Below are 16,197 nucleotides of genomic sequence, written 5' to 3'. Positions count from 1 at the left end.
CAGTTGCTCTGCCAGGGCGCTGGCGGAGGGGGGTGGAGCATTCAAATGACCTTATCTGAGTACTCCTCCCGGGAGGTGTGGCCCAATATTATAAAAAAGATGGGGTTGGTTGTACCAATGTCTCCTCTGCATAGCTTTCCCAGATTTCTTTATTCCGACTTTCACAAGTGTTCCGAGAGGGCAGGGCGCAGCGGGTCATGGAAATATACATTTTGCACATCTGTTTTAGTCTACTTAAGGACGTCCCGCACTTTCCCCCTCTGATATAAAAAGTGACTTGCAAATTTACATGCATTTTCCAACTAGCTGCACAGCCATTTCTCAGTATCCCCATTCTTAGGCTGTGAGAAGGAGGTATCTGCCTATGTAAGTGAGTTATGTGCAAGTCGCTGACCGACCCAGCTGCTCCTTTTCCCGCAGTATCTCAGCTGGGAGGGGTGGGCCCTGCCATGTAAATAATTTCATTTGCATGCCCCGCCCATGACTCTGGTTTTAACAAGCACAGAAATGCCCCCTCCCTCATCCAGCCCCTCAGACTGTTACTCCTCCCAGGAGAAAGGGGCGAGGCGGAGAATGCAAATGAGTCTGGCGTCGGCGACGGGCCCACTTTTACTTTCTGGAGAGGGGTGTTCTGGATTTTTTCGCATTGCCCGGCGGAGCTTGCGCCTGCGCACGCACCGTCTCTTTCGCCGGGGCGCGGTCACGTGCCTACCGGGCGAGACGGGGGCGGAGCGTCGCGGGTGGTGGGGGCGGGGTATGGCGCGCTGTGCGGCGCTGGGCGGCTGGCACAAACGGCGGCGCCGGGGTCGGAGGAAAAAGCTCGGTGAGTAGGTCTCCGGAGAGGAACGGAGAGGAAAGGAGAAGGAGCCGGAGTCGGGGCGTCGGCGCGCGCGGGGCTTGGTGTGGGGGCGCGCGCCGGACACGCGGTGGCGAGCCCCGGCGACCTGGGGAGGGGGAGGGTGGGTGGGGGAGGAAACGCGCCCCGGGCACGTTGGGTGCCGGCCGTTGTGGGGGGGGGCGGCGGGGAATGCGTACGGGGCGGGGGAAGGGGAGGGGTACGGGGTCCGAGTGACTTCTAGGCCCTGCTTTCGTCACCCACTGCTCCCCGAAGGGCCTCAGCGCTTGCACCCAAGGGGCTTGGGAGCAGGACTCTTTTCCCTTGTCCTGTCTGTACCCGAGTGTGTACATTCTTCTCTGTCCTTGCGACTGTCGCTGTGTGGACTCTCCTTGAGGCTCCCTTCGTCCTGTCTCAGGACCTCCCTTCCGTCTGGGTGTGTGTCCGCCCCCAGCAGGCTTCCTCTTGGGCGCAGGTCGACCCCACCACCTTGTTCTGTCTGGTCGTCTTGGGCCTTCCTTCCCAGTTTCCCTCCGGTCTGTTTTTCTGCCTCCGGACTCCCCCATTTTTTTGCCTGTTGATCCCCTGAACTCTTGAGTTTATCCAGATCCCCTATTCTGTTTCCGTAGACCCCCACATTTTTGTGTCTCCGAAGCTTCCAGGCTTCTACTCCCCCCTCCACCATTCCTATTCTATCCCGGGTCCCCTCCCTCTTCTCTGATTGTGGATGCTCTTCCTCCCCCAAACCTCCCGCTGCTGTCCTCTCTGGGTCATCTACACAGACTCTCTCGCCTCTCACTGTTCTTTTCCCCAACTTGACCTCAGATTGTGGGGGGGTCTCTGTAGGCAAGTCTCCTGGCATCTTCATTAATGCCCTTAGCATTTCCACCCCTTCCCCAACCTACCTGCCTCTAACTCGTCTCACCTCCCTTTTTTCTCCCTTTCTCTCCAGCCACCCTGACGTGTCCCTTCCCAAGCCTCTAGGGACAACAGTGGACTTGGGGACCAGCGAGCACCCCCAGGGCACAAGAGGAGCCTCTGCTGCCTGTCCTGCCTCACCCTGCCCCACACCAGGCCCAGGGGCCCCCATCTGCATCAAGTGGAGGAGGAGGAGGCGGAGGAGGGTGGCACCATGGGCCCGGGCCGTGCCCTCCATGCCCGGGAGATGAAGACATTGCTGCCATGGACAGCCCGTGCCAGCCGCAGCCCCTGAGTCAGGCTCTCCCTCAGTTGCCGGGGTCTGTGTCAGAGCCCTTGGAGCCCAGCCCGGTCAGGATGGGGGTAGAGAGTTACCTGCCCTGTTCTCTGCTACCCTCTTACCACCGTCCAGGAGCGCCTGTTGAGGCCTCAGCAGGGAGTGGGCCCTCCAGAGCCACAGCCACCTCCACCACTGCCAGTCCCTTGCAGGAGGGCTTTGGTGGACATGATGGTGGTGAGCTGTGGCCGCTACAGAGTGAAGGTGCTGCGGCGCTGGTCACCAAGGAGTGCCAGCGACTGGCAGCCCAGGGAGCCCGACCTGAGGCCCCAAAACGGAAATGGGCAGAGGATGGTGGGGATGCCCCTTCACCAGGCAAGCGGCCCTGGGCCAGGCAAGAGAACCAGGAGGCAAAGGAGGAGGATGTCAGGGGTTGTGGCAGGGGTTGTGGCAGTGGCAGTGGCAATGGCAGCCGTGAGACAAATGCTAGGATGAGGGAAGAAGCCCTGCCCTCTACACCTGAACGCCTGGCTCTGGACTACATTGTGCCTTGCATGCGGTACTATGGCATCTGCGTCAAGGACAATTTCTTGGGGGCAACACTGGGAGGCCGTGTGCTGGCTGAGGTGGAGGCCCTGAAGTGGGGTGGGCGCCTGCGTGATGGGCAGCTAGTGAGCCAGCGGGCAATCCCACCGCGCAGCATTCGTGGGGACCAGATTGCCTGGGTGGAAGGCCATGAGCCGGGCTGTCGGAGCATCGGTGCCCTGATGTCCCATGTGGATGCTGTAATCCGCCACTGTGCTGGGCGGCTGGGCAGCTACGTCATCAATGGGCGCACCAAGGTAAGGCTAGTTGAGCCTTCTGTGGAGGAACTTGATAGCACTTTTGTTTGTTGAATGCCTAGCGCTGTGGCAATGAGTGGATTTGGACACGGACTTCTGGGGACCCCGTAGGTTTAGGCAGCTACAGCACAAAGGACATACTCACCTGTGGGGAAGACGCCGAGGGGAGGGGTCTCTGCCTTCCCTGTGGGGGCTTGATTTGTGCACTTACCAACCAGAGGTCTGACCTAGAGCCACATGGTTCTTGATATTCCAGGAATCCTCCTGGAGGACCCAATGAGAACTGCTGACACTCGCCGACTCGTACCTGTACTTGGGCCGTGTTGGGGTCCCTGGCCCTTAGTGTCTTACTGTGGGGCCACAGACTGAAAATAATCAGTGTAGACAGTCCCATGTTCCTGCCTCTAGCAGTCTCTGTCCTTATCCTTCCTTGTTGTCCTGTCCTCTCATCTGCCCTTTTGCTGGCCTATCTCGTCCATCCTGTCTCCCAGGTGGGAATACCTGAAGATGGAGCTGGAGGGTGGCAGTGGTAAGGTGAACCCTGGCCGAAGAGGGGGCACTGCCTGCCATTCTGACAGGCTACCCTGGGTTGCATTATGCCCTGTGAGCCTGCTGCATTGAGAACTCAGTGCCACTCTAATTCTGTAGATGGCATTGGGTGACTGCATGGTGGCCTCCTGTTACCATCTTTCCCAGCCCTTCCTGCCCTAGTTTCTCTCCTCCATCTCTGTCTTGTGTGTCACTTCATACTTGTCTGTCTCTGGTCTCCTCCCATGACTCTCTGTCCTTATGTGTCTTTTCTTGCTGTAGTATAGTAGTCCTCTCTTTTGGGAGTCTGAGCCTTTTTGAAAGTCTGCCAAAAGCTCCAGACCCTCCCTTAAGAAAAGTGCCCATTTGGTTGGAGTTTGTGGGCAGTTGTCAGGGCCTCATGGGCCTCTAGCTGCCCATTCAAGACCCAGGGGTCAGGATCCCTGTACAGACAATGGTCCATAGGCCTTTCTGGCCTGCTGACGTGATCATTCTCTCCCTGGAAGGGCATGAGGGCCCTGGCCTTGAGTTCAAGGCTTGGTGTTGTTTGGACAAGGTCTATGGGGAGTGCTCGCTACTCAGCACTGGCAAATCCTGGCTGATGGCGCTGACTGTGTTCTGCCCTGTGAGCGGGAGGCTGTGCTCCTTGCGTCTCCTCTCTCCCCTCATGTCCGTCCCTTCTTGGGTTCTTCCTCTGTGGCTTTCCTCTCAGGCTAGAGCTGGCTCAGGGTCCAGGGCTCCCCCGGGGCCCAGGCTTATTTCCTCCCCACCCCAGCTGGAACTTGTCCTACTTCCCTCTCCCTCCCGTTACTTGATAGCTGGAGAGCCAGATCGGCCCCTCCCTGGGCTTGGCTTCTGTGCAGGCCACATCAATGGGGCCTCCTGTCTCAGCAGCTTCACTCTGGTGTCAGCCCTTGGAGGAGGGAAGTCCAGGAGAGCCGAGTGGCCTAGGGTGGGACACTGCTCCAAGCCCCAGTTTACTCAATAGGAAAATCAGGCTAGTCCCCAGGTAGTTTGGGGAAGAAGGTTTGAGGGAACAGGTTGTTTCTCTTTGCCTCTGGAACCCATCTGGATGTGCTTGGGGACAGGACCTCAGCTAGGATTAGGGGGGAGGAAGTTGTTGGACTTTTTAAAGGTTTGGGTGACCCTTATTCCTGTGGAGGTAAGAATAGGCCAAGCTGGTGGGGAAGGAAGGGGAGGAGCCAGCCCAGTGCCTCCAAAGGACCATGTCTGGGCTCCTTTCCCTAGGCTCTGGAGTGAGACTGTGGGGTCCTGAGGTGGGTGGCAATGGGAGCATAGATCACCAGTGTGGCTACAGCCAGTAGTAACCTGTTCCTCTGTCATTCCTGAGTAGAATTCCTCTGTCCTATCTTGCCTTCTCTCCTTGGTCCCACTGCTCGGTTGACCTGCAGCTGGGAGAGAGTTGGCTCCTGCTGGCATCACAGGCTACCCAAGGAGACCCTAGGGAAGGTCTAGCTGGCCCCTATTTGCCTATTTAAGAGCAGCTTGGACATGAGACCTGCTGTCATTAGCTGGGTTCGTTGCTTTGGACTTTGTGCGCATGCATGTGTGTGTGTATCTCTGTGTGTCTGTCTGGTGGTGGTAGGGTTCTTGTCATCAGTAGTCTTTTAACTTTTAGTGTCCTGGCTGAGTTTATACCTGCTTGTTCCCTGAGATGGAAGAGCAAGTTTCCTCACCACCACTATGTTGTCCTTGTGGGCAAGGCTTTTCCTCTTGAGAGTAGGATTCAGGGGAGTGCTCCCAGTCAGCAGAACGAGCACTAGGCACCCGGGAGGCAGGCCTGGCCCCAGAGGCCTAATGGGGCTGCTTTTCAGATCAGTACTAGGTAAACAGGAACCTGTGCTGCCTTCACGTTGACAGGAGTGGAATGGACAGTCAGCTAGAGTACTTCAGGTGACTCTCAATCCAGGTCTTGAATAGCCAGGACCACCAGGGGAAGAGTGCTCCAGTCAGGTGCTATACAGGCTTTGTGATGGGGATGAGGTAGATCTGTTGAGGCTTGGGGCAGATAACGGGGATGACACACAGTTTCGTGGCTGTGGAGGTCACAATTGGGAATTTGTTTTTTCTCAGAATACGGTGGAGAGCTGGGGGAAAGGGTCTCTGACTGCTGTGTGGGGAAGAGGGTATGCTCTGTCCTCCCCCATCCATCCATGTGCAGAACCAGCATGATCTCTGGTTGGATTCCCAAATGGGCAGGCCTTGTCCATCTCTATTCAGTGACTCACTGATTCCAAGCCACCAGGCCATGGCCACAGCCATGTTCTTTCTTGCCAGTGAATGGTCACTCATAGTGTCATACTATCTGCAGGGAGTAAGCAGCACAAAAAGGATTCTCCCCAGGGGCCAGGGTTTTCCTGGGGGCCTCTTTTCACTGTGGTACCCCGGTGCTGCCAGAGAGAAGATTGGTTCTCCACTGCTGGGGAGAGGTGGTGGTAGCCCTCCTGGCCTCTTTCCCAGGGCAGCATTTGTGCTGGATCAGGTGCACATGTTTGATAAGAGAGTTTAACATCCACACATATTCCAGATGAGCCCTGGGAATATTTGAGAAGGGGTCCTGGGAGGAAGAAGTGGGATTGAGTTGAACTGGCCTGTTACGGAGTGCTTGGCAAACCTGTTTTGGCAGCAGATGCTGATCTGTTTGATTATGAGTGTTTATCTCAGGGTTGTCCTTCCGGGTGAGGCCTGTAGGTGTAGCTGAGCATTGGTGGGGTGCCCTAGCCAGCAGAGTTGTATCTGGGTGGTGGGGTCAAGACAGATGGTGCTGACCTGGAAGAAGCTGAAGGGTCTTGTTTTAGCTAGTTCTCCCATTTGCTTAAAACCTCCTCCAACTCTCCCAGTGGAATGGGTTTGGGGAGAAGGGGGGGGTAGGGACTTTTTTTTTTTTAAGTGGCATTTCACTCTGTACTCTTTAGTTCTTCCATCATGTGGCCACAGGTGCTGAGTGTCTTCCTAGACATTGGTTATCTTATTCCATTCCCACAACAACCTGTGAAGTCAGCTTCATTCCCAGGCTGTTTAACCTTAGGCAGAGAAGCTAAGTTACCTTCCTGAAGTCCCAGCCTGTGTGGCAGCACTGAGACTTGAACATGGGAATTGGGTCTGCAGCAGTAGTATGACCCTTTCCTTTATATCACACCTACCTCTTAGCTCCCTAGTGACAAAGATCCCAGGATACTGGCTACAGATGGTGAGGCCTCGGCAAGGGGACTAGTAGCCATCAGGCAGAGGAAGCAAGAACTCTGTAGCTAGACCAGTGCCCTCAGTAGCCAAGACCCAAGGGCGAGTCTTGTTAGATCTGTGGTCTAGAATTTGCAAAGTTCTGTGTTCGGAGAGATTAATTGTGTTGCTGGAAACAAGGTGTTGATTAACTCCATTTTACAGTTGTACTTGAGGCCCATTCAGATGGTGGGACTCTCCAGGGTCACTTAGCAAATTTGGAATTGGAATTAGGTCTCATTTTTCTTGAGGTTCAAGGTTTTCGTTCCTGTTCAGATATATGAAACGGATCACTTTAGCCAAATTCTTTGTAGTCAAGGGCAGTGGTTCTCAGTGTTGCTGTATGTTAGAATTACCCCCAGGAACTTTTAAAATTGCAGGCCCCATCTTAGACCAAACCATCAAAACTTCTGAAATTAGGGCAACCTGGGCCTCTGTGTCTCAAGGCCTCTGAGGAGATAGCACTTCACAGCAAAGGGTGAGATGCCGTGGCCTAGCGCTGTGAGACTGTGTTTGGGCCCATTTAAAAATGATTAAATTGGTTTTTGCTATATTGAAATGTCTGAGGTAGGGTTAGAATATCTTTAAGAAATTATACCATATTTATTTACTGGACTCCATCTGGGTACCACGTCCTGGGTGTGTGTGTGGTGGGGGAACTGAGGCTTTTGATGGACTTGGGAATGCAGTCTTGGTGGAAATAGAAGAAAGTCCTTGGAGCCCAGTACACTCAAGGAATCCAGGGGAAGATAAGGAGCAGGAATGGCGTGAACAAGGCTGTTTCCCAAGATGTCCTTGCCTAGTCTCAGTAAACCACCTCCCTCCATCTCTGCCAGGCCATGGTGGCGTGTTACCCAGGCAACGGGCTAGGGTACGTGAGGCACGTTGACAATCCCCACGGCGATGGGCGCTGCATCACCTGTATCTATTACCTGAACCAGAACTGGGATGTTAAGGTAGGATGTGGGGGTGGGACTTGCTTTCCACTCTGTTCCACTCCCAGCTCAGATTGTAGCCTTCTATTCCTCTTCTCAGCCTACAGGGGGGGTGGTACAATCTGTGGGCTCTTCCTGGGAAATAGCACCTCCTTCCCTAGCTAACAGTGTGGTGGGAACTCCCCCCCTTTCCGGGAATGGTGCTGTCTGCCCAGCCCCACCCAACCTTGTAGTGAGCTCTCTCCCCCTTTTCCTGTCTTTAGTAGCTTCCTGCCCATCTCCATGGTGATGCAGACTCTGGGCTGTCATTCTTTTTAAGAGCCTGAGTGGTGGGAGTGATAATGTGCTGGCACTACGCCCCCTTGTGGGCACCTGGGTGCAGTGCAAAGCAGAGGCTCCAACTTAGATGAGCCAGCCTGGTCCTCTCCTCCCCCAGGTGCATGGTGGCCTGCTGCAGATCTTTCCTGAGGGTAGGCCTGTGGTAGCCAACATCGAGCCTCTCTTTGATCGGTTGCTCATTTTCTGGTCTGATCGACGGAACCCCCATGAGGTGAAACCAGCCTATGCCACCAGGTATGACTCTTACTTATGGGGATGTGCCTAGTGCTCCACCTGTACTCCCTTTGTGCCAGTCTTCACTGTCTCTCAGAGTGACCAGGGAGTGATGAATTGCCGAGAGAAGTCCTAGGTGGGAATAGAAGCAGGTGGCTCAAAAGGGTGGACTCCAGCGTCACTGGATATGGTGACTGAAATTGAAGAAAACTGATTTCAACTGTCCTGGTCCCCAGGTACGCCATCACTGTCTGGTATTTTGATGCCAAGGAGCGGGCAGCAGCCAAAGACAAGTATCAGCTAGGTATTTGCTTCCTCTTCCCTCATATCCTTCCTGTTCCCTATACCCCCTTGGCCTCAAGCTACCCATATGCCTTCTCAGTTTTTTGCTGCTGGTGGTGATGATGCTCGAGGTGGAACCTATGCTTGGTCACTGACCTGCATCCCCTGCCCCACTAATTTTGAGTCTTATTTATTTATTTATTTTAATTGTAGTTGGGCACAATACCTTTATTTATTTTTTTTAAAGAGAGAAATTTTTAATATTTTTTTTTAGTTTTCGGCGGACACAACATATTTGTTTGTATGTGGTGCTGAGGATCGAACCCGGGCCGCACGCATGCCAGGCAAGCGCGCTACCTCTTGAGCCACATTCCCAGCCCACAATACCTTTATTTTAATTATTTCATATTTGGTGCTGAGGAGCAGACCCAGGGCCTCGCACGTGTTAGGCAAGCGCTGTACTGCTGAGCCACCACCCCAGCCCAATTTTGATTCTCTTAAATTTGAGTCCCAACACTCATTCTTCCTCATCTTTCCTTAGCTTGCTTTCCTGGTAACCCCAAAATGTGCCTTATTTCTTCCTGACCCTCTCCCTGTCTTCCAGGGTTTTCCTTGGCCTCTTTGACCCTTCCCTGATGCCTCACATTCTCTTGTCCCCCTGTCACCCTCAGCATCTGGACAGAAAGGTGTTCAAGTACCTGTATCACAGTCAACCACGCCCACCTAGTGGCCGGCCCTGGAGCTGCATGGACCGACAGCTCGCCCGACTTCAGGAGAGCCCGGGCCCCGCGGCAGCCCACAGTCTTAGTGCCTGCTCCTTCCCTGCCACTGCTGCTGCTTCTGGCTTGCCTCTGTCCTGCCGGGCATGGAGGACTCTGTGCATCGCTGAGGACCAAGAAGGAGGAGTGATCTCTGCTGCTCTTTGAGGAGAGCTGGGGTTATGACCTGGGCAGTGGCCAGTGTTGGGGGCTACCATTACTGAAGCGGAGACCTGTGTCCTGTCCTGTGTGGTCATTACCCTGCTGGGTGTAAGAGCTGGGAAGAGGCAGGATTTGGGGTTGAGGTGAGTCATGGCCTCTCGCTGGCAAAGGTTTGGGGAGGTATCCCCAAGTCCCCCATTCCTCCAGCCTGGAATGTGAAGTGACTCCCCAATCCCTTTGGTCATGGCACCTTTTGGACTGGGCTGCCACTGCTTGGGCAGGATAAGGTGCCAAGAGGAGCATGGGTATGGAAGTCCTGACAGCCAAGAAATAAATAAAAATTTACCTCAGAGCTGCAAATGTCTGACTCCCTCATAATGAGACCATCTCCATCTGTGATTTGGGCCCTTTATTGACCAAGGTGGGGAAAGAGATGTGAGGGCCAGTGAGGCCAGTGGGATGGAATCTGACTTCAGCGTGCCATCAGGTGGAGCTGGAAGGTTGGGGGGACGTTGCCCAGGCCAGTGCACTGTGGGGTGAGGTTGATGTTGCTGGGGCTCTCCACAGGGAGCAGGCAGAACCTCTGCAGGATGGCCGTAAGGAAGAGGAAGATCTCTGAGCGGGCAAGGCCTGCGCCCAGGCACATGCGCTTTCCTAGGGACATGGGTGCATGGTGAGCATCTCATGCTTCCTAGAGCCTGTCGAGGCTAGTCCCCTCTTGGCCCAGACCCACTCAGACCTGGAGCAAAAGGCATGAAGGCTTCATTGCTCTGGAACTCTCCCTTTTCATCCAGGAAATTGTTGGGGTTGAAACAGTCAGGGTCCTTGAATTGGGTGGAGTCCCGGTGGGCAGAAACAAGCAAGGGAATCACCACGGTGCCCTAGGAGGTTCACACAGCTCAGGTTACCAGCAGAATTAGCCACTGCCCTTGCCTCATCCTTTTGCACTCTGCCCCTACTGGGGACGGAACCTAGAGCCTCATGCATGTTAGGCACGTGTTCTACCACAGCTGTAAACGTCCCCAGTCCACAAAAGACCCTTTTATTTTTTAGAGATGGGGGGGGTCTCCCTGTGTTGCCAAGGCTGGCTTCAGATCCCACCTTAGCCTCCAGATTATCTGGGACTACAGGTACAGGTCACCATGCCTGTCCTAAGGCTGGTTCTAAAAACCCCATTGGGGAGCTGGATGTGGCTCTGTGGTAGAGCAATTGTCTGGTGTGCGAGAGCCCCTCACTTGTCTGGTGTGCGAGAGTCCCTGAGTTCAGTCCCAGCACCAACCCCATGAAAACAAGTATGTGGGAAAGCTTGTCTTTTTTTTTTTCTCCTGTTTTTTGGTGTGTCATTTGATACTACCCTCTGAAAACAGTCACTCCCACAATAGTCTAGGACAGGTGCTTACCCTGCCCAGTCCTGTACAGAAGCCCCAAGCTCTGAGCTCACCTTAGGCAGAAAGTGGCTCCGGAGGTGGGTGTCCTGTGTGATGGCGCGAGGCAGCCCCAGGGGCAGCACGCTAATGAAGCGCTGAATCTCGTGCAGCACTGCATTGGTGTAGGGTAGATGCACCCGGTCCTCCAGGCGGGGGGCACGGGCCCGACCTACCACGGCATCCAGCTCCGCCTGCACTTTGGCTGGACAGATGTTTGAGACACACTATCCAGACCCAGAGTCAACCCCCCTCCCAGCTTCTCATATTGGGTATCTACAGCTCACAGACCTGCCACCTCTGGGTACTTGAGCAGAATGAGGAGCCCATAGCGCAGGGTGGTGCTAGTGGTCTCCGTGCCACCAAAGAAAAGGTTGTGTGTGGTCATCACCAGGGTTTCCTCCTGGAAATGACTTTCTGGGTCCCGCTGTTCCTGTGGGCACAGATGAGTGCTGTCATGTGTCAGATATCTGCTGGTGGGCCCAGTGGATAGAGTTTAGGATAGCTGGGGCCAGCACCTTATCCATCTGATCAAGGAAGCAATCAATGAAGTCCCGAGGCTCCCCAAACTGTCTTGTCTCCTGATGCTGCTGGATTTGCTCAGAAATGAAGACTCGAAGCTCTTCAAAGTTTCGGAAGATTTGATGATGGGGGCCAGGAAGCCAGTCCAGGAGGGAGGGGAAAATGTTGTACATCTGGGGAGACAGGGCTCAATAGGGCTTTGGACAAGGCCGCTAGGCCTTCGTTTCCCTTGTGGGGAGATTGGACCAGGACTTTGATGTTAGTAGGTTTCTAGAACTCTTCCAAGAATCTAAGACTCCCATTCTAATGATCCATTGTAGGTAAGGCTATGTGCATACTCTCTCACCTCACCCCATCTGGAACTCATGATTCGAAAATTGTCATGGAAGAGCTCCAGGAGCCTCAGGAACTCTGGATCCCCATAGCCATAGCGCTTTCCGAAGACAACGGAACAGATAACGTTGGATACAGCATTATCCAGTAGCTGGCGGGGGTCGAACGGGGTTCCTGGAGTTGGATGGGAAGAACCATGGGTAATAACTCTGGTGCAGCCACCAGCTAGCTCCTTGGGCCTACAGGAGCTCCTTGAACTTGCTCTACCCAAACCTTTTCTTAGCCTTCTTGGCAGTCCATTGGCCACCCCCATTCCCAGGCCCTTCTCCTTTTCCTGTCAGGCCCCACCAATGGTAGCTTGAAATTCTCCAAGCAGACAAGCTGCCTCCTCCAGGATGTGCTCCTCGATGGATCGTGTACCCATCCCAAACTCCTTGAGCGCTCCAAGTGCAAAATTGCGCAGTGTTCGCCAGCGTGGTCCGTTGGAAAACACTATGCCTAAGGTGAAGACAGAAAAGGGGGAGTGGCTGGGCATGATGCAGTTTGTAATCCCAAAGACTCAGAAAACTGAGGCAGGAGGATCACAAGTTCGAGACCAGCCTGAGCAACTTATTGAGAACCTTATTCAAAATTTTAAAAAGGGATGGGGATGAAGCTCAGTGGTAGAGTGCCCCTTGCGTTCAATCTCCAGTACTACAAAAAAGGGGAGGTGGGGATGGTGGTGGTGGCCTCGCTCCATCTAGGACACGCCCTGTCACTAGTTACTAGGCCCCCTTTGGGGCCTCCAACTCGAGGATAATCCTACTTCCTCATAATACTTCATGGTTCCCCCACTCCTCCCTATATTGGAATCGAACCCAGAGCCTCATGTATTTGTCTTCCCGCCCTGGTCTCCCGAGTGCTGGGATTCCAGGCGAGCGTCGCAGCGCTGATTTAAAAAAAAAAAAATTATATATATATATATATATTTAATTTTATTTTTATGTGGTGCTGAGGATCAAATCCAGTGCCTCGCATGTGTGATGCAAACGCTGTGCCACTGAGCCACAACCCCAGCCCGCAGCGCGGATTTTTGTGGTGCTAGGTATGGAACCCAAGGCCTCACAGACCTAGAAGAGCGCTCTACACTGAGCGACACCGCCAGGTCTTGCTTTGATTCTGTATCAGACCACTCAGTTGTCAACCTTATGGGCCCTATTTACATATTGATCCCACCTGGACCTTGATCTGGATTTGCTCTTTAAAATTTTGACTCGTTGCCTCTTCTCTCCCATTGGCATGAGGAACCTAGATCGGGCCCCTGCTTGTGCCCCACCCTGTCTGCACTGTTTGGTTACCATCGTTCTCTATTGGCCCCCGCCCCAATTGCCCGGTTGCACCCTTTATCCACCCAAACTGGCTGGTCCAGGTCTTCTACCCCGTGGGCCTCACCGTTTCCGCGTGTGAAGCGTTGGAAGACCGGCATGGCTCCGCGGCCAGAGAAGGTATCCGCCTGTAGCACCAATGCATCCCGCAGCGCTGCATAGCCACACAGCACCACGGCAGGGCGCGGGCCCAGCCACACAGTGAACACTGGACCCCAGCTGCGGGAGAGCTGCGGGGAATCAGTGCTCAGCGAGACCTGCTCCAGGCTCCTGATCCTCCCCCTCCACCAAGACCCCATCTCTCTCCCTCAGACCCAGAAGTCCCCATTTCAGCCCCTCTTTCCGCGGGTCGAGGAGTTCAGCTCCCTAGCTCCACAACTTCCTCCTCCCTCGGATCCAAGAGTCCAGGTCCCCATCCCTTCAGCTGTCTTCATTCAGCCGACCAGGAGTTGTAACCCTCAATCCCACCTCCAAGAATCCAGAATTCTGTTTCACCACCCGCCGTCGGGCTACCTTCATGAGCGCACGGTCCAGGCCTCCGGACTCCAGCTGCAGCAAGTTCCCCAGCAATCCAAGCGGCCTGGGCCCGGGGGGTAAGCCCCTCCCTATTTGAACTCTGCGGATGCCCCAACCCCACCAGGCCAGCGCCAGCACCAGGAGTGATAATAGCAACGTTGCGACTCCAGTGATCAGCATGCCTGAGACCTTTGCCGCCTGCACCTGCCTGAGATCCTTCGCTGCTATTAGGTTGACTCGCTATTAGGTTGATTGGCGGTGGGAGGGGCAAGTGTCTGCTGAGAGACAATCCCAGAAAAAACTGAATTAGGACGTGGGACAGGCTGTTCCAGAATGTGGCCCACCTTCCCACCCCTCCTGGTCTTGCCAGATCCAGCCTTCCTTCCTGGCATAGGGCCCAGACCTGGGTGGAGTAAAATGGGCAAGCCTGCAGAGGATGAGCCCTGGAGTGTTTTTTCTGGGATTGTCTCTCAGCAGCTGCTCTTTCTAAAGATTTTCCAATCCCCAGTCTCCACTCCACTCCCACCCCCAGCCCTAGCACTAGCTCTTCTGTGTCCTGGCTCCTGCTGATGTGTGTCTCTTTGACTTTTTTTTTTTTAATGTGGTGCTGGGGATTGAACCCGAGGCCTCCTGTATAGGAGGCAAGCACTTGCACAACTGAGCCACACCCCCGCTTCCCCATTTAATGTCAGTCTGCCATTCTCATTCAAAACAACTGACCAAGTGCACCCTCTTGAGCCCCTGTCACCTTTGGGTCCATCTTACTTGGCCTGTAGATGTGTACTCCTCAATCCCCTGACCACCTCTGGACCAGTGTCCCAAATGCTGTACACGGTACCTCTTGTGGCTAAATACACTCTTGAATCCAGAATATGTCTCTAAAACCATTCTTGGCCATGTGTCCATTGACCTGACACTCCTTTACCTTGTGCCTGTGATTTTCAAGGACTTACTCTTGAGCCTTTGTCACTTCCATAGCTCTTGGAACCCAGTATGTTGCACTGGTCTTCTTTGCATTTGACTCCTCCAACCTCATGGTGCCCATCAGCCTGGAACTTCTGTGCCTATCATTGTGACTTCTGGGTGCCTTTTCATATGTCGACCCCTTGGTACCCCTACCTATGTCCTGCTCAGAATTCCTGCCATCGTGACTCTCAAATGTCCTGTGACACTGCTGCTGTGCTCCTTGGTGTCCAGTCCCCCAAATCCCTCAGTAGACATCACTGTTTGAGGTCAGGCCATGACAGCAGGCAAACTGAACCTACATCTTCCCCTTTGCTTGGGCGGCACAGGCTGGAGGGGTCTGACTCCAGCCTGACGAGTCAGGGAGTCAGGGGTGGGAGTGGGGGTTGAATTAGGACTTGGGACAGGCTGTTCCAGAATATGGCCCACCTTCCCACCCCTCCTGGTCTTGCCAGATCCAGCCTTCCTGCCTGGCTCAGGGCCCAGACCTGGGTGGAGTTAAATGGGGGAAGTCTGCAGAGGCTGAGCCTGGAGTTTTTTCTGGGATTGTCTCTCAGCATCTCTATTTTTGTTTCATTTCTCAGTATCTCCCTCAGTCTGTCTGTTCCCCTGTTCATCTTTCACTCTTTCTGCCTCTGTCTCCCTCTCTGTCCCTGCTCGTCTCGTCTCTATGTCTGTGAGATCTCTCTCTTTCCAGTGTTTGTCTATGTCTCTCTCTGTAGCTCTCTGTCTCTACCTCTGCGGGGTCTTCCTACCTGGCAGGGGCTGAGGGGCAGGACCCCTTCTCAGAGGTGCTAACTCCATTAATGGCTGGGGTACATCTGCATGCAGTAAAGTCCATGATGGGTGCTCTGTGTTAGGGTCAGAGCCTTTTCTCTACCCTCCTGATTTTCTTCCAATTCTGTAGGGTTGCCCCTGGAATCCCAGCTCTTTAAGAGAGGGATTCCGTCTTGTTCACTTCTGTGCCCTAAAATAGTGCTCAGAACATACTAGGTGCCCAGGAAATGTGTTGAATGAACACGCCCTCTCTTAATTTCTGTTTTAGAATTTCTTGTCCTCCCTCTCCCTGGGTATCTGACTCTCTTTCTGCTCAGTGCCTCTCTTTGTCTTCCTCTCACTTTCTCTGTCTCACTCCCAGTCTTTGTTTTTCAGGGTTTTTCTCCATCTTTTCAGTAACTCTATGTGTTTCTCTTTGCTGGTTCTCCATCTGCGGGAGAGATCTGACTCTCTCCATCTTTCCCTGTGTTTTTGTTCCTGGTTGGGCCCTGGGGCAGACTCTATGGTTCACCTGTGTGGATTAAAGGGCTGATGTCACATGTGGGTCTATGATGTGTTCAGCACAACCTGTCTCAACTTCTGGATGACCTCTGATTGTAAGATTTTTCTTTTTTCCAGTAGTGGGGATTAAAACCAGGGCCCTGTACACACTAGGAAAGCACTCTCGCCTCTGAATGACTTTTGGGGAAATATCTAGGGCCTCCTAGATACTGTCTTCATCTGGCTCAATGCAGTTTGTGATGCAAGAAAAACTTTAATTCAGCTTAAATAGGTTTGACTATTATAAAGATAATTTTCTAGGAAATGATACAAAAAGCCCAGAAAAGGCACATCACAGAACAAGTTATTTGGGTCCAAGACATACAATTCCCATCCCTAATGTCTTTCTTTGTGTGCAGGTCGGTTTAAAATAAGAAAAGTGAGTTACTGGCAGGTAAGCAGGCCCAGGGTACAGGGAGGAGAATGTGG

General features: G+C 53.6%; 2 protein-coding genes across 2 annotated transcripts; one reads left to right on the top strand and one right to left on the bottom strand.

Annotated features, from left to right (window-relative positions):
- Window positions 1–722: 722 nt before the first annotated feature.
- On the top strand, window positions 723–9,689 carry Egln2 (egl-9 family hypoxia inducible factor 2). The gene is made up of 6 exons (XM_046440038.1): window positions 723–823; window positions 1,788–2,872; window positions 7,477–7,596; window positions 8,012–8,148; window positions 8,364–8,431; window positions 9,081–9,689. The coding sequence occupies exons 2-6, from the start codon at window positions 2,018–2,020 to the stop codon at window positions 9,134–9,136; spliced, it is 1,236 nt and encodes a 411-aa protein (XP_046295994.1). The 5' UTR covers window positions 723–823; window positions 1,788–2,017; the 3' UTR covers window positions 9,137–9,689.
- Window positions 9,690–9,721: 32 nt separating this feature from the next.
- LOC124089822 (cytochrome P450 2F2) lies at window positions 9,722–15,816 on the bottom strand. The gene is made up of 9 exons (XM_046440035.2): window positions 13,486–15,816; window positions 13,040–13,202; window positions 11,957–12,106; window positions 11,622–11,782; window positions 11,272–11,448; window positions 11,045–11,186; window positions 10,771–10,958; window positions 10,069–10,210; window positions 9,722–9,983 (listed from the first exon to the last, which is right to left on the bottom strand). The coding sequence occupies exons 1-9, from the start codon at window positions 13,666–13,668 to the stop codon at window positions 9,802–9,804; spliced, it is 1,488 nt and encodes a 495-aa protein (XP_046295991.1). The 5' UTR covers window positions 13,669–15,816; the 3' UTR covers window positions 9,722–9,801.
- Window positions 15,817–16,197: the final 381 nt, after the last annotated feature.

Source organism: Marmota monax, unplaced genomic scaffold (genome assembly GCF_021218885.2).
Source record: "Marmota monax isolate L192 unplaced genomic scaffold, Marmota_monax_Labrador192_F-V1.1 WCK01_AAM20220418_F8-fsc00228, whole genome shotgun sequence".
NCBI classification, from domain to species: Eukaryota; Metazoa; Chordata; class Mammalia; order Rodentia; family Sciuridae; genus Marmota; species Marmota monax.
Note: the sequence above shows the minus strand (reverse complement) of the source record. Positions and strands in the feature narration are given on the sequence as shown.